This window comes from Pan troglodytes, chromosome 10, assembly GCF_028858775.2.
Source record: "Pan troglodytes isolate AG18354 chromosome 10, NHGRI_mPanTro3-v2.0_pri, whole genome shotgun sequence".
NCBI classification, from domain to species: Eukaryota; Metazoa; Chordata; class Mammalia; order Primates; family Hominidae; genus Pan; species Pan troglodytes.
In genome coordinates, this window is record NC_072408.2 from 71804893 (window position 1) to 71829265 (window position 24373).

The following is a 24373-nucleotide window of genomic DNA, read 5'->3' on the forward strand; positions in this document are numbered from 1 at the left end:
TTTTTAAAATAATTTTGTAGAAATGGAGTCTTGCTATGTTGTCCAGTCTGGTCTTGAACTCTTGGCCTCAAGTGATCCTCCTTCCTGGGCCTCCCAAAACATTGGAATTACAGGCGTGGGCCCCTGCACCCAGCGTGGGCTAGATTTCTTAAAGCACAATTATCCTTTGTAGGTTATGCACATTCTAAGACATGATGTGTATTGGTATTCCTAGTGTGTATTCCTTGAAATGTGGTAGAAATTTACTTCTCTATTAACAATGTAGGAAGATGTTTATCTTGCTAGCATATGAATATTTTCATTAAGAAAATCTTCCCAAGTTATATTTATATTATTTAATATTAGGATATAATAGTCATGTGGCTATTATTCATGGAGTCAGTGTTCATTCATTCTGATGGAATCCAAATATCTGAGATATAATAAATTATTAGCAACACATTATTGACTGCCTGCCTTGAATAAGGATAGGCATTGATAATAAGAAAGAGCATAAGAAATGGTTACTGCCTTATTCACACATTTTCTTTTCTGAATATTTCTTCTCTATGCTATATGTAAAATATGTTAGAACCCTTCTTTCTATTCCAAATGGCCGTATAAAAATTATAATCTACTAACTATAGCTGCTACTTCCCAAAATAGAACAAACTGTTTCAGCCTAAATTGGTAGGAGAAGTGCACTGGGGTTAAGAAGGGTGACTGAGTTATAACAGATCCTTCTATCTAATTATGTATACAGGTGGCAAATGCAGTAGTAAAACAGTGCTTAGTGTCTTATGTTTGAAGTGAAAATTGTAATTAAAGAGGGTGTTCTCTCCTACTGGTAGTACTTTATCATAGGGGCCTTGTCTATCTTGTGAGTTCTAAAAGAACAATTAAATGTGATACTGTTTCCTTTTCAGTGAACAGCACATATTTCTCTTATATTAAATATAAATTTTAACTTAATAAGATTCATTGGCATGTTTTAAATATCTTGAGTGTAATATGTATTTTAAATGATTACCATGACTTCTCCAAATTTTGGATTTATGTATTAGCTTACGTGACCATAATGTGATGCTAATTTGCCAACCACATTATCTCACAATTGCTATATTTGTCTTCTCAAACTTGAATATTTGCTCAGTTAACTATATTTTATTTTTGAAGATAGACTCTGAATTGGCATATGGGGAATACGATCTAAAACTTGATTGGCTAAATAGATGTTTGCTCTCTTTTAACATAGAATTCTGAATCTTCAACTTTTTTTTAAGAAAGGGAGAATCATATCACTAATACTAATGCCTTGACCTCTTAATAACTCTGGCTATTAGTTTTTTGTGTCTTTGTCTTGCCTTCTTAATTAGATGAAAAACTGTAGTACTTAAGGCCAAGAACTGTACTTGGGACATCTTTTTATTTCCAGCTGGCCCTAGCATAGAATATTAAAAACAGTAGATGTTCAGCCAACATTTTTTTTAAATTTACTTATAAAGTAAAAGTTAAAAAAAACTATAGATTATTACTGGTTATAAGTGTAAAAACATTAAAAATATTTGGTCATTATGGAATTTCATTTGAGGTCCAATGTACTATCTATTGTGCCAGAGAGCCAAGTTGACTGTGGTATTTTGTAATAGGTAAATTGCCATCACTTTTTACTGTTGCGTGAAAATGTAAAAGAAGGTAGGTAATGCTTTTGTGTTTATTGAACTTTATATTTGGACTAGCTCTGTATACAACAGAGCCATTTTCATTGAAATAATTACTTTTTTTCATTTATTTTGTCTGTTTTATTGCTGTATGATTTGTAGGGACTCCCGAGAGCTTAGCTGAGAAAGAAAGGCAACTCATGGGTATGATCAACCAGCTGACCAGCCTACGAGAGCAGCTGTTGGCTGCGCACGATGAGCAGAAGAAACTAGCTGCCTCTCAGATTGAGAAACAGCGTCAGCAAATGGAGCTGGCCAAGCAGCAACAAGAACAGGTGAGTAAGAACTAGCGATGCAGTCAAATTCCTCAGACATTGCTTTGCCTGCTACTTATAGGTCACTGTCCTAGGCACACAACAATGAATAAGAGTCCCTTCCACCTCCCCAGTTAAATAAATTCAAAGGCCCAACAAGCAAAACAAAACAAAAACCCACCCACAGACAAAACCCAGATTTTAAGATGCTTATTAACTACTTTGGTGGTAAGTAGTGTAGAAGTAATTATAATCAAGGTAAATTCTGATAAATCATGAGAAAAATACCAAAAAAGAACCATGGAGAGTCAAGAGAACATTTTCAACAAGAAGCATTTTGAAAGAATTCATTAGAGAGCTGACATTTGAGATATGCTTTCTTGTGGGCTTCAACAAGTAAACTGAGTTTCCAGCTGGGGGCAGGAAGTTCAGTTACAAGGCCATTGTAATACTTTAAATTAAAAAGAGTGAGAATCTAAATTAGTCAGGGTAATGACCATGGACAAAGAGATGAAAGGAATAAACAGGTGGAAGAGTTATGGTTAGTAGAATTCTTTGAGTAGGCAAAAGGGAAAGGAAAAGAGTTGAGCCTAGTAACAGGGAGATTGAGAATGCCATCACCAGAAACAGAGAAAGTCAGAAGAGCAAGTTTGGAAAAGAAAGTAGTTTTATGTTGTTGAATTACAGCTCCTGTCAAGTTGTCCAGTTGGAGGTATGTGAGAGACAGCTGGAAACACCAGTCAGCATTTTGGAAGAGAGCTCAGGTGTTTCTTAGGTTATTTACAGAGAAATGGTGGTTTAAACTCTACTGGAGGAGATAACATTCATTCATTTATTTGACTAATAGTAATCTAGTGCTTCTTATGTGCCGGGCACTGTACTAACTAATTATTGAGGCTATCTCAATTAACCAGAGAGACAAAGCCCCTAAATTTTAGTGGAAAGAAAGAGACAGATAAAGGAGCAGATAAATTAACAAAATGATATTATATAGTGATAAATAATTTGAAAAAATATGAACAGAATAATAAGATAAATGTTGATTGCTATGACAAGGCAATGCTCCTTAGATTGGGCAGCTAGATCTTTCTAAAGCTTTGGCAGTTGAGCTGAGATCTAAATGACATACAAAAGGCAGCCATGTTAATATCGGGGATAGGAGTGTTTTATGCAGAGATGTGGCAGGCTTATAGGCCTTAATTTACAGTGGTAATATTACAAGAAAGCAGAAAGGAACTAAGGGTAGATCACTGGGAGATACTGGCTTATATAGCTGGCAGAGAAAGGAAAATGAACATATGCAGAAAGAATCAGATATGGAAGTGGGGCCAGGAGTGCAATGTCATAGGAAACAAAACGGAGATTTTAAGAGGTTTTGGGGAACAGTGTTAAATGCTACAGAAAAGTAATCATTCTAATATCAAATTGAAACTACTAGATTTTTCATTTAGATTCTCATTGTTGGCCTTGAAGAGTAAGGCTTCTATGGTGTTTTAGTAGCCGAAATCAGACAATAAAAACTGGAATGTACATAGTAGGAAAATGGAGGCAATGCCTATGAACTATTAGTTAAAAAAAATTGGTAGTAAATACAACGTAAGATAGAGGGGAGGTGACATAGTTTCAGCTTACAGATAAGTATGGCCCTCTTTTTCATGGCTAAGTCCTTTTCCTGTTCCATGTTCTGGGCATAGTCCATTCACCATCCCAGGTGGAGGATGGCCACTATTTAATATCTGTGTGTCTATACATCCCTGTAAAACCTTCTAAACATCTTTCAAAGTGTAAGCTAGCAGGGTTGAATGGCATGAAGAAATACTCAGTTTATGTTTGAGGAGCTCCTTTTTTCCACCCCCTTATTTCCATTGTTCTCTTCTCTACTTGGTGGTTGATGTCTGCTTAAAAGATGTTCGTTTTATTTTTAATGAAATGCCTAATCACTTTCATTAAAGATATATTTGGCTTGTTTTTGGATATGGCCCATATGCCTCTTGCTTTATCCCCATGATAAAAGAGTTCAGAATGCTTGCCTGTAACAGTATAAAACAACACCACTCTTTTCTTGTCCTTAACTCTCAATCTTTCAGTCAACTGAATTGTGGAGAATCCTAGGAGCTTCAGAAAATGTAGCTTGGCTGGGGATATTTTTTGTAGATAACCCCTATTTGCTTTGGTGGGTCTGAGGGCACACATGTCCTGAAAGATCTAAGCAATGACTGATGGAGAGGAAGCTTCTTTCTTATCTCTTTCACATTCTAGCCCATCCCTGAATATTATAAAAGGATTCTAGAATCCTTTGATTCTAATACTTTCCCAAGACCTCTGACATTCTCCTTGGAACTTTACAAACCCCTAGGTTCTTCAAGAATTTCTCTCCTGTATTGGAGAGATGTCCTGCACTGCTGCCTCCACAGCCTGAGAGAAGATCCCTGGTGATAGCTACAGGTCATGTTTCTAGAGCCCATTCAGCTCTCCCAGCGCTTCTCTACCATACCTGGCAGGCATGCACAGTTACCACTCTGTGGTGGCAGATCTTTTCATGAAAGACATTTAATACTTATTATTTAAGGGTCAGGGCAGGTTCGTCTTCTCCTGTAGTCTTTTTCTGACACTCCTCCCAGCACTCCCTACTGAGTGTAGAATGTCCCCATTCTATGTATTCTAATACTTCTGGTATAGCTGTTACAAAAGCTAAAGGATCTGTTTACTGATGAGCCTTTCCCCCAGATTCTGAGCTCCATTCCACATTTGTCTATTAGATAAATATTCTTTGACCACCAATTTGATGCCAGGTTTTGTTCTAGTTAGTGGGAGTAGAGTGGGGAAATAAAACAGACAAAAATCCCTTGTGTACTGAAATCTAGTTGGGAAGGATAGACAATAAGTAAACCAGTAAACTGTACATTGCTAAGTATTATGTTGAAAACTTATGCAGGGCATTGGAGATGAGGGTATTATCTATGGGAATATGTTCTTTTAAAATGGGTGCTCAGGGAAGACATTTTTGACTGAGAACATTTGAGCAGAAACCTGTAGGAAGTGTAGGAGTGAGCCATGGGGCTGTCTAGGCAGAGTATTCCAGAAAGAGGGAAAAGTAAGTGCAAAGGCCCAGAAGCAGGAGTATCCTTGGGAGGCAGGAGCATCCTTGGTGTGTACAAGAGGCAGTTAGGAATGCAATGTGGCAGGCATGAGGTGATAGGGGATGAGATGAAATCAGAGAGGTAGCAGGAGACCAAATCTTATAGGGCCTTGCAGGCATTATATGTACACTGGCTTTTTGCTGAGTGAGAGAGAAGTGTTTTGAAAAGATGAATAGCATGACTATACATATATATATGTATATATTTGAGATGGAGTCTTGCATTGTCACCTGGGCTGGAGTGCAATGGCGTGATCTTGGCTCACTGCAACCTCCACCTCCCAGATTCAGGAGATTCTCCTGCCTCAGCCTCCCAAGTAGCTGGGATTCCAGGTGCCCACCACCATGCCTGGCTAATTTTTTGTATTTTTAGTAGAGACGGGGTTTCACTATGTTGGCCAGGCTGGTCTCGAACTCCTGACCTTGCGATCTGCCCACCTCAGTCTCTGAAAGTGGACTCATATTTTAAAAAGTGCTCTCAGGGTGCTGGTCTGTGATCGACTATAGGGAGCAGGAGCAAAAACACAAAGAGCAAATGGAGGCCATTACAACAATCCAGATGAGAGACACGGTGAATGGGAGAAAGTACGTGGGAGGTTGAAGTGGTCAGGTTCTGAAGTATTCTTAAAGTTCTGTTAAAAGGATTTAAATAGCATTTGAAATATTGCTATGTGGGAGGAAGGAACTAGACTTAATGAAAAAGGTAATCTTCCTTCTACTCTCTCTTTTACCACTTTCTTCAGAAAAAAAAAAATTGTAGGTCGGGCACTGTGGCTCACGCTTGTAATCCCAGCACTTTAGGAGGCTGAGGCAAGTGGATCACCTGAGGTCAGGAGTTCAAGACCAGCCTAGCCAACATGGTGAAACCGTGTCTCTAGTAAAAATATAAAAAAATTAATCAGGCATGGTGGTGCATGCCTGTAATCTCAGCTACTCGGGAGGCTGAGGCAGATGAATCATTTGAACTCAGGAGGCGGAGGTTGCAGTAAGCTGAGATCGCGCCATTGCACTGCAGCCTGGGCAACAAGAGCAAAACTCTGTCTCAAAAAAAAAAAAAAAAGAGAAAGAAAAAAATGTATTTTTTTTACCATATTCCAAAGATAAAAGTAAAGCATTAAAATAATTATAATTAAACCATCATCCATAGGGAAATAAATTTTTTTGTGCAGCCAGGTACATCCATCCTTATCACATGGGTTCTTTTGTTCATGGTGATGTGTGAATTTTTTCCTGAATTTTTGACTTTCAGGTGTAGAGGTTAAGAGATTTTTTTTTTTTTTTTTTTTTTTTGAGACGGAGTCTCGCTCTGTCACCCAGGCTGGAGTGCAGTAGAGCGATCTTGGCTCACTGCAAGCTCCACTTCCCAGGTTCACGACATTCTCCTGCCTCAGCCTCCCAAGTAGCTGGGACTACAGGCGCCCGCCACCATGCCTGGCTAATTTTTTTGTATTTTTAGTAGAGATGGGGTTTCACCCTGTTAGCCAGGATGGTCTTGATCTCCTGACCTCGTGATCCACCCAACTCAGCCTCCCGAAGTGCTGAGATTACAGGCGTGAGCCACCACACCCGGCCAAGAGATTTTTTTTTTTTTTAAATAAAAATGTTAGTGACTATTACTTGATGAGAATGAGATCTAGAACTTATTTATAAGAGAGTGATAAGTTTCAGGGTGTTAGAAGTTATATCCTATCCCATGTGATGAAATGTTTACAGTTTTCATCTCATCTATTCATTCACTGTTATTAGATATCCATTCAGCATTGCTTTTGTAATGGACTTCCTGAGAACAGTGAGTAAAATATACATGGCCTCCACCCTCACTGAATTTATGGACTTCTCCCTAGGAGACAGAAAGATGTTAATAACAAATAAATAAACAAATATAAAGTCACAGCATGGGCATAATATTAAGTAAATGTAGAAGGTGTTATAAATGCAAATAACAGTGAGAGTGGTAAGTGATTGTGCTGTTTCCTAAGTTAGGAAATACTTAAGATGACTATATGGAAGGCTAAATCTCAAATTTAGTTTGGGACTTGTTGAACTTGAGGTTCCTTTGAATAAGTTTCTCAATAAATGGACCTGATGCTTAAAACAAAGGTCTAGGCTAGAGAAGCACATTTAGAAGCACTTGGCTTACATATGGAAGTAAGTATGAAGGAAAAGAACAAAGTCTAAAATTGAGCCTCAGAGAGTTACAACATTTAATGGCTGGAAAGAGCCATTAAAGGTGACTAAGAAGGAGAAGAACGTGAGAGGCAGAAATGAAACCAGGGAAGTATGATGATGTCACAGAAGCCAACAGATAAAGTTCATGATCAGGGGAAAACATTTGAGTGTTGAATTCTGATGAGAGGTCAAAAGACGACGACTGAAAAACGCTTCAGAATTTTAAAATAATGCATGTGATTGGCAACCTTCTTAAGAATCATTTTGGTAAAAAAAAAATGGAAACAGAAACCACAATAGCATGCATTGAGTTGGTGGTAAGGGGCTTGTGAGAGGCAGTAATGAGAAAATTACTTACCTAAAAACAAAAAAAAATACCAAAAACTTTACTAATAAATACAGTGTCTTGCAATACTTTGTGCTACTCTGAACTCCTCAGTTTTAAACCTCCCCTTCCCCATTTGTGAAACACTCTGTTATAGAAAAGGGCTGAAAATGTCAGAAGCAGCACCTTCTTAATATATCACTAGGAAGAGGGATGTTCGAAAAACAGACATTTCTTTCTGGGATTGATCACTGCCGTAGTATCTTAGGCTTCATTTGTTTTAGGCCAAAAGAAACATAACTGTTCCTAAAGACTAAATATCTTCCTTGATCTTACTTAGGATGAATTGCTGATAATTTAGGAGCACAGACACGTCTATTTTCATCATCTTAATCAGTGTCAAATCAAACTTTGAGAAACAGAACATTAGTAACTTCCCTCCGGGACTACAATATACTTGTAAATTTCTCATGTGCAATTTCTTCACAGATTGCAAGACAGCAGCAGCAGCTTCTGCAGCAACAACACAAAATCAATTTGCTCCAGCAACAGATCCAGGTCAGAAATCATAATTTCAATATACTTACAATTTAAAAAATATATATTCTGTTTCTTATCCTTAAATACCTAACTGAAATGACCTCCAAAATAAAAATGACTTTCAGGCTAATTCATGACATAGCACCTCCTCTGCCATGGAAATCTTGCAAATGGTGTCTGGTCAGTCTACAGGCCCTACTGTGTCAGGGAGCTTCAATCTAAGCAAGCTAACAGTTATTTTCATCTTATGCTGAGAAGAAATTATTGTAGACAAAGGTTTCATTTTATCTACATTTTAATGTTAAAATGTGTCTATAAGTGTTCTTAACTGGGTAGGTGCAGGGAACCAAAGCAGAAAGGTACCTGGGTTTTCAGTTAGAGAAGTAGTACCAGATAGAACTTTTTTATTGCATGCCCGAGAGCCATGCGTGATAAAGATGGAACATAGGGATGGCAATAATTTGGTGTTCAAGTCGATTTACCTGTGGTTTTGCCTGGAGAAAACAAGCCTGAAGGCTGTGGGACCTCCATATTTTTGTTATTTGGAAATTTGCAATGATAAGGAGCATCAATACAGGAGGAAGCAGCTGTATTGGTAACAAAAAGAAAAAAAGTTTCCAGTGATGTCTTGTTTCCACAACTTGCTAGTGTCATAAACTTTGACAAAAGTTCAGCTTTGTTTCCCTTCTGACAATTTACTTTCTGAACAGCACTTACTTCATAGAGAGATTTTTGAGGGTTAAAGGAAATCATGGATAAAGAGCCTTAGCATAGTGTCAGGGCTCAATACTCACTTGCTATGACTATCAAGGAACCTAATTCATGGAGCTATGAATCCAACCCCATGTAACATCATCCATCTGGAGGCAACTGTTAGCTTTGCAGTATGCTAATCTGGAGAGAAATTCATGATTCTCTTGAAGTTATATCTTGAGATCCAACATATTTTATTAAGTGTAAATATCATAAATGACAGGAAGCAAATGTGTCAAAATTATTTCACTCTTGTATTAATCATGTTTTAACTTCTTTGCCATCCAGATTTCTCCTATTGTATCTAATTGAGTCGGGCACACCTAGTTTTGATGGATTTAGCAGACCTATCACTGTTCCTTCTTTCTTATTCTACCTGGGATTTTAATGACCCGTAGATAGCTTCAGTGAGACAGTGGAAGTTCAGTGAGATGTTCCAGCCGAGGACCTTTCCCCTCCTTAACTGCAATTAGGATCAGCACATTTCCAACATGTTATAATCCACTCATATCTGAAGTGTGGTTATTCATTTCAGTGGTTTAAAACCGTTCATTGAACTTCATGTTGTTCAAAGTACACTGACTTTTTAGTCAATGGTACCTGGTTATCTGCATTTAAAATGTTATTAATTATCAAAGCATAGGTATTAATATTGTTATGGCACTTTCTTATTCTAAGTAAGGTAATTCCATAATCAGCAATGTGGTAGTCACTTGATTTTACTGCAATTTGACAAGTGCGCCAATAGTTTTAGATTTTTATAATTTTTGTAATACTGAAATAAGTCCTTTGTTAAACAGAATGGCAAAAATAGATTTCAACTCATATTGTAAATGGGTGTAAGGCTCAATAAACTGTTCCGACCAATTAGATTAGCCAACACCTTCAGTGCTTTCTTAGGAATTATTCCACAATTATGACCACTACATTCACAATGTGGATTTTAAGCCCTGTCATAATGACAAAAAGTTGAAATGGATGGATTCTTGCTTCAGAGCATGAAGCACTGTAATTTATAAGTCAGAACATTTTTTAATGAAAAGCACTTAAAAATTATATGTTCTAGAAATTCTAAGACTATAGGAACTGTATTTCAGAGAGCAAAGGCCAAGTTTAACAACATGCCCAAGACCACACAATTAGAAACTGGTAGAGCTAGGATAAGAAGCAAAGTTTTCTGACTATAATAGAACTTTTGTGGAGTATGAGAATTTCAAAAGCTTAGAATTTTTATTTGATCAACGTGTTAAGCGGCCAGCCTAACTATTTCAGAGTGGGAAAAGAAAAAGTCCCTAAAGGAAATAAAGTCACACTGAAAGTAATTTGAGGGAAACATTGAGATATTGAGTTATATATGTGTGTTTGTCTTCTTTCTAGAGTTAGTGCAGATAAATGAAACTGACAGAGTCAAAACCCTTTCAGGCAACAAATAAGTACTGAGCAAGACTGATAACCTGAAAGAAATTCATTTTCACAGCTTCCAGCATATTCATTAACGAAAAGCATAGTTCTGAAATATATTTTGTCAATTGTTAATGTGGAGAAGTCTTATAAACACTTAATAGTTATGAAAGTAACAACATATTTGAATTGTTTAGTCTACTGCGAGATTGTTCAAACAATTATGGGAAGCTCTGATGTGGTGACATATGTAGAAATAGGACATTAAAAATGTAGAACAGACTAATTTTCCCGCCACATAAATCTTTGCCATATTTCATTTTAGAATGTTTTTTCTTCCCTTTTCTCCTTCTTCCTACTGCCTCCTTTTTCTTGGAAGCATAGGGCAAGGATGAAGACTAGTAAATATAGAATCTGCTGTCATGAAAGGCAATTGGAATGTATAACAAATATTATAAGATTTATTTTAATTAAAAATGGATATATAATTGAATGCTCACAAAATAATTTACCATAGATTATCTTATTTGATATTTGAAAATACTCATCTAGGATTTCCATCTACTTTTTTCTTTTTTAAATACAGTGCCTTGATACCTTGTAGAAATAAACATACTAACCTAAATTATTCATCCTGATTGTACTTTCTTAGATGTTTTATACCATTGTTGTTGTTCCAGACCTTAGAAAACAATGTGTATATTGATGGAGTAGTAGACTGTAGCGTTTTATAGTCCACAATTAAGAATGCCTTTAAAATGTTTGTTTCATATATGAATACAAAAGACATTATCTTGGTCCAGTTTTAGCAAAGGAATCCAATACATCAAGTGGGGTAGACAGATCTGCTGTGTGAATTCGATTGATACGAGTTAGAGCTGGGCAATTTTTTTCATTTGATGGATATGTTAAATGACAGGAAAGATAATATTTTTCTACATTTTGCTCATTGTTGTTGTGAGATCTTGCTAAAGGAGAAGTCAATTTAGATGTCTTTATTCCATTTGAAATATATATCATTTGATTAAAAAAGCATGAACAAGTTTGTATGTTTATGTATATGCACAAACATTTACATACTCTAATACCCCAGTATATTACTCAGGGCTCCCCAAAATGACAGAATCAATAGAAGATATAGATATGGATGATATAGATAGATATAAATATAGATGTAGGTATAGATAGATATATGAGACGGGACTTACTGGGTGATTGGCTCACACAATTATGGAGGCTAAGTTCTGCAACAGGCCTTCTGCAAGCTGGAGACCCTGGGAGGCTGGCGGCATGGTTCTCGGTCCAAGTGCAAAGGCCTCAGAACCAGGGAAGCTGTTGATACAACTTTCACTCCAAGGCCAATGGCCTCAGAAGCCGGGAAGCTGCAAGTGTGAGTCCTGGAGTACAAAGATGAGGGGCCTGAAGTTGATGTCTAAGGACAGAAGAAGAGTGTATCCCAGTCCCACCAGATAGATCCACGCATTCACCTTTTCTCTGTTTTTGTTCTTTCTGGATCCTCAGCAGATTAGAAGGTGCCTGCCCACATTGAGAGGGTGAATGTTCCCCACCTAGGCCACTTAGACTCACGTGCTAATCTCCTCAGAGAGCAACCTCACAACACACCCCGGCATAATGTTTTACCAGGTATCTAGGTAATCCTCAATCCAGACAACTGGACACGTATAATTAATCATCACATCCAGGTTATTTCAAGTTTCTCTTGGCCTTTTTAATTCTTTCTCAACATCTGATGAAAAGAGTGGTGGTAGGTTTAGCTGTATGGTAGACATGCTCTAGAGAAAATGCCATAAGAATCTGCAAGTGAACGGGTTTTATTTAATTGCTTAGGATCAGTTCTTTATGAACTATTTTTATTTCTTTAAAAAGCAACCTTAGCTCTAAAACTGCATAATTCTAACTGGATTAAAAACTCAATCTACGTTTCTTCCTTATAAAGACTTTGTAGGGTTACAGTCTTCTGCCAGGTTGACCCACCGAATTCATTAAGGATTAAGAATGTTTTCTATTATTGTTTGCAATATCATAAACCAGTTTACTCTACAAATACCAGAAACATCCATCTTCCCTCAAGAACATGTCCACTTTTCTATGAGACTCTTAATTTTAGAAGCACTAAGAAGTTTGTCTTATTTTTCTACTGTTCAGGAATATTTCCCTCTAATATTTGTGTTTATTGACTTAAAAGATAATTTTTTAAATTTCAATTTACTGTATCAAGCTAACTTTAATGCACATTAATAGATGAAATTTGTAAATATTTTAGAATAAGATATCTTTCTAGAATTTTTGGAAGGGAAGCTCTTTTTTTTCCCCTCTTACTCTGTTGCCTATTCTACAGTCCCCATCTTTTAGCAATTTTATTTCCTATTTTCTTTTTTACATTAAATCAACCTGTTTCTAATATTGATAGTTAGTTGCTTTATGTTTCCAGTAAAGATCCTGGACCAGTGGTTCATCTTGACCTGATTCACTGTTTCACAGGAAGTGACTGAGTGACTTCTACTCAGCTTTCATTATGACAACAAATTGAGTGTTCCTGGAGACCTAAGTTTCCTGTCATCTTGAAGCTTCTGGTGGGACAGGGTTTCTATAGTTTTGGGCATGTGTGTGAGAAGCATGTGCTAGTTATAAGTTTCTTACTCCTTTTCAATAATACTTAATGGAATTTAAGGTTCTTTACAGCAACTAATAGGGCTAATCCGACAATGTGTTCTAGCATGAAATCTACTTAAGATACTTTTTAATTGCAAGTTTAAAGATACTGTACTTCTTTTCAACTGCATATTTTATGATTCCCATACCAGGGCATCAGTGTTTGAACTTTTATAAAAGATTCCAAAAATTTACCCCATTTCCCCATCTGATTAACTTTTCCAACTATTGTTCATTGTGTTCTCTTGCAAGCAAAGAATTAGTATTTAATAATCTCCTGTCATTGTTTCTGATTCATAAGTTAAACATGTGCAGGACTAGTCATAGCTTTGGGTCACTGATTCTGTCAGGACCTAAGGGTAGAGCAAAGAAAATATTTCCATTCTCTTGTATTCTTAGTTTGGCAGTGTGCATTGCATAGTATATAGGAAGGAACTTGGTTGCTTCAGGTGGTGTAGGATTATATTTACCTGTATGAAATGCAATTTTAATTATGTTGAATAGTTTTTTAAAAAATGATTGAGAACAGTGATCTGGAATAAGATGAACCTGAACTCAATCTGTGCATCTTCACATCTGATATCTGCCGTGTGATCTTGAGAAAATGGTTTACTCCCTCTGAGTTTTATTATTGCAATCTATAAAAAAGGAAATATAATACCTAACTAACACCTGGTTCTCTGAAGATTAAATGGGATTGTGACTGGTATTTAGCAAGTACATGGGCTAAACATTTTTGCCAAAGTCATTAGAGAGAAAAATGTGTGCTTTCTGTATTTCCAATGATGGGCAATTCATGAATGTTTCCAGCAAGAGGAGAACTTCTAGGAAAAAAAAAAGAATATACTTTACATGGCAGTAGTCACTAAAAACTGTGAGTTCAGTGTTCCATATTCATATGATTTTAGAACTACAAGAGGTTTTTAGAAAGGCTTTATTTAGACCTATCTCTCATTTTGACATTTGTAAACTAAAACTAAGTAAGGTTAGAAATTTTTCCCAGTGTCACATAAGTTGTTTCTTGTGGAACGATGGCTCAATTCCAAGTTACCCGAGTTTTGGCTCAGTTCATTTTGATTTTACCAATATTCTACCATTTAAGGCTTAATGGCCCTAAGTTTTAAAATGAGTTTTCTTTCCCTGGGAACTTATTCCTACACGGTAAAAATACAACTTGACTTATATACAATTGAATGATTAAGTTGCAGTCATGGGCTCAACCAATTTGTGATAAAGGTTTCATTTTATTGGCACCAAAGTTCTCTGAGCTCATTAAAGTTTTGGTAATTCTTGAAAAATTATTACGCAGAAGGAAATCCATTGAAATATTGTATTGAAACATAATAATGTCACAGGTGAAATAATAGTATGTGCCTGACTGACCTGCTGATGTATGATTTCTTTCCCTGAGTGTGGTAAGCATTTTACCCCACTCAACAAGACCGTGCACACATACAAGAGCACAAAGAGATTACAAAGTAACCTTGTCTCTTTTGGAGACTGCAAATGCCAAGAATAAACACTGTGTAGTTAAGGTAGCATTTCAACCTGAGAAAGACATGCATTAACTCCTTGAGCTCCAACTAATGTTTTGCTGTGTGAAATAAAATACATCATAACTGGACAGGATACAATTTCTTGGCATTCAGATAGATTACTAGAGGAGGAAATATGGAGATATAAAGAAGTAGCTTTAAGGATGACTTTCTTCTTTGTATTTTCTGGATGTATAACTTCCATTTGAGAAGACAAGTGGCCTGCCCTGAAGGGTTTGTAAGGATAACTGCCTGCAGCCCTGTCCTTTCACTCAGAGGGAGCCACTTTAAAATTCCTTAAGTATTCTTTTTTTAATATGTCTCCTGGCAATTACCTAATGGTAGAAATCCACTCCTTCTTCTTATTTCTCTGTCTAGGCAAACCTGTCTCTGTAGACAGACATACGGATTGACAGGTGTATATATTTTCATCTTCATTGATACAATGCATGCTACATGGCTAAGAAAGTACCAAAAAGAAATGAAAGCAACCATCTCAAGCCCAGTTCTCTATACTTTACTCTCCTTTTACTCAGAAGGAGCCACTTTAAAATCTTCAAGTTTTTATTTTTTTTTTATAGACTTCCTCCTAGTATTTACTTCTCTATCAAAAAATTTAATTACAGTGCTATTTCTGACTTTTCAACTTTAAATACCATGATCCTGGAAACATGAAGATTTACTAGCTCCCTATTGCCACTCTCCTTTCCCCTTCCTCAAGATGCAGTTATATATTATTTAAATTTATTGAGTAGGTGCTATTAAACTTCATTTTACTTACAACCCCTTTTCTTGTTCAATCAAGTATAAAGTGTTCCTTGACACTTGCCTTGTCAAATGAGGATGGTGTATCTCCTCTTCTGTTACTCCCAACTGCCAATTTCTGTTATTTTTTCTCTTTATGTTATTGGTCTTATTTTTTCCATAAATTGCTCCAAACTCTTATGATTAAATAAAACCTCCAGAATCCTCTTTTCCTGAATATGTGCTTTCTAGCCCTCTGACCTCCTGTTTTGGATGAATTTATCAAACATGAGAGGTTATATTTATATAGGATTTTTAACTACTCTATGTCCTTGATATTTTGAACTTTTTAATATTTTTATTGAGACGCTATTTGAAATAACAAAGTCTGTGTTGCTCTAAGCTGATTACTATATTGACGTGATGTTGATAACAATGTTTAGAAGTTGTAATCCTGGTTTTATAACTCATCCTGACTTGAGCTGCTCAGAAAAATCACTAAAAAATGCATTTAATGGAAGGACATTTTTTCTTTAGCTTTTTATCTGGAATCTCAAATTTCTTTATTATTTTTATTTTCCTGTTTTCCCATTTCTGTGTTTCTTTCTTCTCCAATCTTTGCAGTATGATTTCTGAAGTGAATCCTGTGTTCACTTAATCTATTTAGATCATTGTTTAAACTTTGGTTAGCGTTGCTGTGGTCTAAAGAAGAGAGATCTGCATGTAAACTGAAATATCAGAGCCACAGAACCAGCGGGCTTCAGCATTGGGAACATTTTATCCAAATCTGCCATGTGTCTGGAGCAGCTGCTTTTTCACAAGTTGTAAATATGGCCATTCTGGAATCATTGAGATTGGCCCAGAAGGCAGACTGACAGTCATTTTTCCCATGACTTTTCAACCTCTTCCCAAACAAAATTACCTGTGGACAAACTTGAACTGTTTCTCACTGAGGCTCTGTAGTCCATATCCTCTTAACAAAATAGGGACTATCATTGCTTACATATGCCCCTGGGAATGTAATTTTCAAGTAGTAGAAACAAAACAAAGCAAGTCAACAACAACAGAAAGATTTGGGAATGTTGGCCGAAGTCAGTATGTTGGTCCAAAATGAACCACTTTTTATTTTACTTTAATTTACACAATAGTGTGGTAAAATAAATACTATAGCTGGGGGTACTCACAAAGTCTTTAGAATGAATTTCTACCTCCTGTCTTTGAAAAGAGTTAACAAATAGAAAAATATATGCCATTGAAATTAACAGAATGTTAACAAAATGAATTACTCTATGAAGAGCACAGTTACGTCATGATTCAAGACATACATTCCAGACATCTCTAACATATGGCAAATTTGCTTCAGCTCCCTAGACAGAGTACTAACTTCTACTCTTTTGAGCTTTTGCTAGTAAATTTTCATGTAACTTACAAACAATGAGAAACTGACTTCTCTCTCTCTCTCTTTCTCTCTCTCTCTCTCTCTCTCGGGGATGTATGTATTTAACACCATTATTCTTCAGAAAAGAGAGCCAAACAGGTGAATAAATTGGGAAAGAAAAGATGAGTAGGGAATTAAGGACACCTGTGTGCTGCTAGGCTTATCCCTAGTTTTCCCTTGAAGGAAAAGCAAAAGGGAAAACTGGGATAGCTTCTTCTACAAAGAGAGTATTCTAGAAGTGGAAAATTCTCAGTCTTTATCATACTTGAGCTTACAGCAGCATTTGAAAATTTTGATCACTCCCATATTTTTGTAATACTTTTCAGTCCAGCACAATTTGCTTTTCTCTTTAAGTTTCTATTTCTTATTCCCAGTCTTATTTGGTAGATTGTCTGCCCATCTTTAAAAGGCTGAATTGTGATAATGCTCCATCATCTGACTTCCATATCTACACTTACTGTCTAAATGGTCTCAGTTGGTCAGTGGTTTTATATGTCACCCTGAAAATAATATTCCAAAATTTGTCTCTCCAGCCTAAATTTCTCTCCTGATCTTCAGAGTCAGAAACCCCAGTTCCATTTAAATGGTGATATGGTTTGTCTATGTCCCCACCCAAATCTCATTTTGAATTGTAGCTCCCATAATTCCCACATGTCATAGGAGGGACCCAGTGGGAGGTCATTGAATCATGGGGGTGGATCTTTCTCATGCTGTTCTCATGATAGTGAATAAGTCTCCTGAGATCTGATGGTTTTATAAAGGGGAGTTCCCCTGCACAAGCTCTCTGTTGCCTGCTGCCATGTAAGACGTCCCATTGCTCTTCCTTCATCTCCGCCATGATTGTGTGGCCTCCCCAGCCATGTGGAACTGTGAGTTTATTAAACTTCTTTCCTTTATAAATTACTCAGTCTTGGATATGTCTTTATTAGCAGTGTGAGAACAGACTAATACAAATGGATACCTAACAGGCACTTCAAAGTTCACATTTTAAAAACATATCCTTTAATTATCTTCCCCAAACTCATTCTTTCCCGGTTTCTCCTCCTCTGAATATGATACCATTTGCCTGTTTTCTGTGGCGAATACCTAGGAGACATCCTGGAATCCTCATTCTTTCACATCTCACAACTAATCTATCTACATTGGTTTTCTGTCCAACATCTGTCAAATTGACCAACGCCATTCTGGTCTAATTCACCATCATTTCTCAGACTACTGCAGTAAGCTCCTAACCATGTTGGTCACCCTACTTCCTTCGTTTACTCCCACCAAGTAGATTTTTCACATAGCTGCTAGAGTGATCTTTTAAATGTGATTGTACTGTCCTTCTTGGTTTCTGGGAACGTGCTGAGAGTGTTCCACCGTCAGGGCATTTGCACTGGTTATTCTCATGGCCTCGAATACTCTTTTAATCATATAATTTAGACCTTTACTTCATTCAAATCTCTTCAAATGCCATGCTTGTCAGGGAGGCCACCTCTGACAGCCCAATCCAAAATAATCCCAAAACTCTCTAGGGATATCTAGGATTTGTAACCCTATCAAACAGTTTAAGGTACATAAATCTCCTATCTTAAAGAGTAGTAGTTACAGTAGCAAATAAGGTTAAATTAGTAATCTTAGGATTTGTAAACCATGAACTATTTAGTATACTACCTTTGAAATGTCATTCTATTTCAATAAATTTTTGACTTGATATTATAAACAGGGAAAAAATATGATCTCTTTGTACTGTACTGGTAAGAAGAAGGAGCAGCCTATTGCTTATTAAGTATTTGGCATTTTACAGAGGTCATCTTACATTATTAGCACAAGAATTCAGACAGTTTGTGTTATTATATCCATTTTACAGATGATAGAACTGAGGCCTGTGTGTATGTGTGTGTGTATGCGTGCGTGTTATTCTGAAACCCTGACAGTTGAGTACTTTGTAAACTGAAGGGGTGTCTTCTTCCTCCCTCTTCTTACTAGAAGAGTAATGAGTGATTTAATTCAGATCATCTCTAGAAAATAAGACTAATTGGTCTTTTCAAACTGAGTTAAATCTATCAGGTTGGCAAATGTGGCAGGATATTTTTTTAAAAGTAATTTATTTTCGCTTTCTGCAGTAAAACAAGATAAGGGATTGTCCTTTTATAAATGGTGAAAATAAATATTTATAAATCAGGAAAAGACATTTTCCACATATGCAAATATTGCATACAACTAAACTTTCACTGATAAATGCTAAGAAAATAGGATGCTATGCTTATAATAGATAAATATCATCTCTTTAAAAAGAATTATCTTATGTTGAGACTTATATCTACATAGTAAATTAGAAAAGGTGAACTAACTTTATAATGTACATAAATGTTTAACTAAAATAACTAATGAGAAGGTTTTAATGTCATATACATATATTTAATTACAGATTATATTAATTTCTGTGTATACATTGTATATGAATCGCATGTGTGTTCGTACATACATACCTAGGCTTCTATATATCTTTTTTTGATCATTTACTTTTCCTTTATCTTCTCTGTTTATTGCATATATGTGTGTGTATGTGTGTTTGTGTGTGTGTCAGTGCGTGTGTGTGTGTGTGTATATATATATATATATATATATATATATAATTTTTCTCCTCTAATTACCACCGTTTAGTTCTGAATACCTTTTTAATTCTCTTTCTACTTCTGTATTCCTTTCCATGGCTTTGCGAATACCTACATCCATACCTGCTGCTGGATCATCTGACATAGCCACTCGTGATTTCTTTTACTCTTTTTATTTTTCCCTCCCATACATAGTTCCTTTCTCTGGCTAACTTTTTTTCTTTTTCTTTTCATTATCCAATTGGATTTTATGTTTTCGTTGAATAAAAACTTGATCAGCAATAAACAGAGTAAGTTGGAAAGATTGAGTTTGTTTTCATTTTAAAAGTCAATTATTTGATTTTCTGTGGGGCAATTTGAGAGAGAGAGAGAGGGAGAAAGAGAGAGAGAGAGCAAGAAAACATAAACAAGCCCAAAGAAAGGTTTCCCAGATTGTTAGTATAATATATTATGGCAATCTTTTCATGATAGAGGGTATGTTGTCATGAGCACCCGTGTCATGCAGCCAGAAAAAGAGGAGGGATAGGGCTGCCGTAAGGTAAATCAAGAGATAACAATAAAATTTTTCTGTTGCCTGCTGGAGGTATTTAGGATGTGTTTTCTTTATATCTTCATCCGCCCCTAATTGAGGATGCTTTAAAATTGAATGACTAGCAGTCAAAACGTGTTTGCTTCAAGCTGAGAAGAAAAATGCTGGTGTCTCCGCTTCCAAACTGATTGCGCTTTGTACACAACTGACAGCTACAGTCACTTTGAGTGACTGATAAGTGGGAAGCTTTGCCACTTATCAAGGAATGCAGGCTGAAAAGAAAAGACCAGAGCCGTTTAGATGCTTTGGCATGTTCAAAATAACATCTTACATCAGTCAGACTCAGGAGCACTAAAAGATGTTTAAAATGAAGTGATGTATATAGAATTGTGGTATATGTGTATGTATATATAGGAGAGACAAAAATCATTTCGCAAGCAAACAGCTTCAAAGGGTGAAAGAAAGAGAATTGTTGTTAAGGTCACAATTTGTGAAATGAATCCAAGGTTAATCATTTATATACATTTGTGATGAAATTTCCAAATTAAAAAATATGTAACTATAGACTTCCAACATTATTTATATGAGCAGCTAGCTTTGACCAAATGGATGCCTCAGAGCACCTGAATAATAAGAATGTCATCCACTAACATAGATAGTAATTTTTACCCTGAGGGAGAATCTCAATTCACCTCCCCCTCTTCCCTTCTTGTGTAAATATTTAATATTTAGCATGTATGTTTAAAATATTCCATCATCTCTAACTGAAATATCATAGTTATATAATAAAATCAGGTAAGGGTATATTTCTTCTTTCTATTTTAAACATAGTTTTGAGACTATAGTTCTAATGAAAGTATATTCAGCTTTACTGAGCTGTAAGTTCCACAAATAGAAACTTCTGAAAATAACAATTTTTTATGCTCAGTGATTAGGCTTATGTGTATAGAACGTGCATCATCCTTTACATTTTCTAGGACATTTATGTTTCAAAATATTTTGTCTGTGTATTCACACAATTTTGTATTTTTTGGACCCCTAACAAGGTAGATGCCGTATTTCTCAATGATATTTACCCTCCTGTGAACACCATGCTCTCTATCTAAATAACTGGTTTCAGTTCGATAACCCATACATAAACCTGTTTCTGTCCATTCATATATCCTCATTTTAAATTTGGAGATACGGTAATAATAACCATATTCATGGATAATTTTTCAAGCTTCCTTGGCTTGTGCCTGTGCACGTAGGCTAAGCTTCATGTATAATCTCTTAACTATTTAATGAATAGCCAACTCCATGCTTGGTGGGTGCAATTCTTGATTCTGCAAATTATTTCACTCCTCTCATGCCATAGAATTGACTACTAATGTTTATATTGCTGTACAAACTGGGGTATACTCAAAGATAGTCATTTGAGTGAGCAGGAAGAATGTGTTAGGACAGTGTGGAACTCAGGCCATTCTGCGAGCTGTTACAGGTCCTCAATTAAGATAAGGAGCTTGCTGGATGCACTTTAATTTAGCTGACATTCTTTTTTACTGTAAGTTTTTTTTTGATGAGGGTAACAGTTTGGTAGTTTATGCTCTCGGATAAGCTACTGACCTCATCCCAGACCAACACTGTGAGTACTACTGAATTAGAACTTTTTGATCAATAAAATAATTAATATAGGCCAGGCGTGGTGGCTCATGCCTGTAATCCCAGCGCTTTGGGAGGCTGAGGCGGGTGGATCACCTAAGGTCGGGAGTTCGAGACCAGCCTGACCAATATGGAGAAACCCCATCTCTACTAAAAATACAAAATTAGCCGGGCATGGTGGCGCATGCCTGTAATCCCAGCTACTCTGGAGGCTGAGGCAGGAGAATCGCTTGAACCTGGGAGATGGAGGTTGCAGTCAGCCGAGATCGTGCCATTGCACTCCAGCCTGGGCAACAAGAGTGAAACTCTGTCTCAAAAATAAATAAATAAATAAATAAATAAATAAATAAATAAATAAAATAATTAATATAGAAAAACAGACTTTAGAGATAATTCGGTCCAGCTTTTTCTTCTTTTGTAGATGAAGATATGGTCCAGAACTGAAAAGGGCCATCCCCAAGTCCTATAACTAATTAGGCATAGACCCTGTTCTTCTGGGTCTTACCTTAGTTCTGGTTAATCATATTAAATAGATCAAGATCGTAGGTACGGATGAACACAAAATAAGAGCAATTGTGCCGAGCCCATCATGTTGACTTTATCTGGAATTTGAAACAAATATTAAGTCTAATGCTGAAGACATTTGGAACAATATTTGAATGTTTTTATAAAAATTGTAAATGACACGTTTTTAAGAGAACAATTAGGAAATCTTAAATTTTGATTCACTAAAATTAGTAATTTATTTTGGAAGGTACATATAAAAAACTTTAACAACATATATTTCATTGGTTCATAATAGTCTCTGTATTTTTTTTTAAAGATCATTTTTACAGTGAGTTAGTATCTCTCTTTGACCCATTTTGGATCAAAATGTTTAACAACATATTATTGGGATCTGTGAACTAACCAAATAAAGGAAAAAATAATGTCCTAGTATAAAAGTACAGATGAATGTATTTCTCCAACAAAAGTGCTCTTTTGACAAAAGGTAGTTGAGACTCTTTTAAAGTAAAACTCAAATATTTTAGAGGGCCTCTTTGTTACCTTGTTATGTTTTAAAAACCTAAATTAGGAAATTAATATTCTGGCTAAGAAAAATATTTTCCCATTTTGCAATTGATTTTACTTTTTCTCCCACCGTAAAATACTGCTCATTCACAGTTCTCCACATGTCGGGTATTTATTAGGCTTCTTTCTATTCTACCATTTATTGAAGGCTTTTTTCTTAGTTTCCTATTGTTTTAAAAAATTCTTTCTGTTTTGTGCTGTAACAGGTGCTTCATTCACATAAGAGAACAGGAAAGCAAGACTTTCTTTGTATCTTGATCCCTTGAAACATGGAATGAGTCTTTTTTGTGGTTAACAAAGGCTACTGCTCTTAAATGCATTACAAGCATGATCTTGAGGTGTATAAATACTTCCATCAACACATCGTTACTTAAACCTGTCTTCTACTGGCTCATATCATTTTTGTTCCTCTCTTTTACACTGTCTCTTACCTGATTGCTTTGTACCCAGTCATTCCCATGCTTGTGATACAAAATCACTCTTGAACAGCAGATCATCTCTCTGAGAATTTAGGAGAAATGAACATAATGCAGAAATAACTATCCATCAGTTTTTGTTTTTTTTTGTTTTTTTTTTTTGGTAAATAGCTGGGGTTTTTTTTTGAAAGCAGGGTCTCACTCTGTTGCCCAGGCTCATGCAGTGGCACAATCGTAACTCATTGCAGCCTCAAACTGGGCAGGGGCTCAGGGCTCAAGCAATTGTCCCACCTCAGCCTCCTGAGTGGCTAGGACCACAGGTGCATGCCACCATCCATGCCCAGCTAATTAAAAAAATATGCTTTGTAGAGATTGGGGGGACCCTCTCTATGTTGCCCAGGCTGGTCTCAAACTTCTGGCCTTAAGGGATCCTCATGCCTCGGCTTCCCAAGGTGCTGGGATTACAGGTGTGAGTCACCATGCTCCGCAGATAGCTCCTTTTTATAAAGAAACATTAGTACACTGGTAGCATGAAAATGCTAATAATCTTTATAGTTATGAGGCGAGCTTAGAAACCTCCTGAATCTCACTTCTTACAATACTGTCATTATTAAATGGTATTTATGTATCTCTCATGTAGCCAACATAAGATAAAATGTTAGTACATGTAAACAAAACCTGCTTTGAGTAATAAGTAATTAGATTCTGATTCATCCAATAAATCTGTGCTCATCCATGTCATGACGCATGGTATCCGATAATTTTATTTTTGCATATAATCATAATCACAGAGATAACATGAGAAGTCAATAGCAGAAAAAATTTAAAAATATTGAAGCCAACCCATGGACATTCTTGAGTTACTTTCATACTAAAGAGTATCAAATAACAATATTCATGCAACTAACAAAAACTCTCAAAACCATGTATGCTATAACTTTACCCACTCTGAGATTTTTAATGGCTTCTGATGCTTAGGTATAATGTTTTCCCCCATTTCTCCTTCTCTCTCTGATCAAATCCCTAGAATTTTGTATTTTATCTAAAATTGCAAAATGGTATCTTTTTGCTAAGCTTTTTAGTGCCCTATTGAGAACCGTTTGGAATTGATGTTCTCCTATTGCCCATCTCCTCCATGTAGCTGCATTAGCAGCCATTTGTTTTCAGTCCTTTCCTTTTCCTTTCTCTCACTTTTGTTGCTTTCATTTTGAGACTTGATCAGAGAAAGTAGAAAGGAAATATGAAATAACAAAACTTTTCAAATTAAAACTCAATTTGTTGTTGTATAAGGTTTTTGATGCAGGATAATAAACAGTGAAATAATAATAGGAAAACAGACACAAAGGGGCTTTAGAAAAATCAAAATCATCTGCATTTTTAGAGGAAAAGATGAGAGATTAAACATAGTTTGTAAAAACACTGTATTTTGCGATCATCCTAGTTCA

The 24373-nt window shown here is 36.1% G+C and overlaps 1 protein-coding gene across 23 annotated transcripts in view; it reads left to right on the forward strand.

Annotated features, from left to right (window-relative positions):
- SOX5 (SRY-box transcription factor 5) overlaps nucleotides 1-24373 on the forward strand; it is a 1033373-nt gene that overhangs the window by 824189 nt on the left and 184811 nt on the right. For all 23 annotated transcript variants that reach the window (XM_054664454.2, XM_063785861.1, XM_054664458.2 and 20 more), the window contains 2 exons: nucleotides 1803-1975; nucleotides 8077-8145. In XM_054664454.2, the coding sequence (XP_054520429.2) occupies nucleotides 1803-1975; nucleotides 8077-8145 (242 nt within the window). The remainder of the gene's footprint in view (nucleotides 1-1802; nucleotides 1976-8076; nucleotides 8146-24373) is intronic.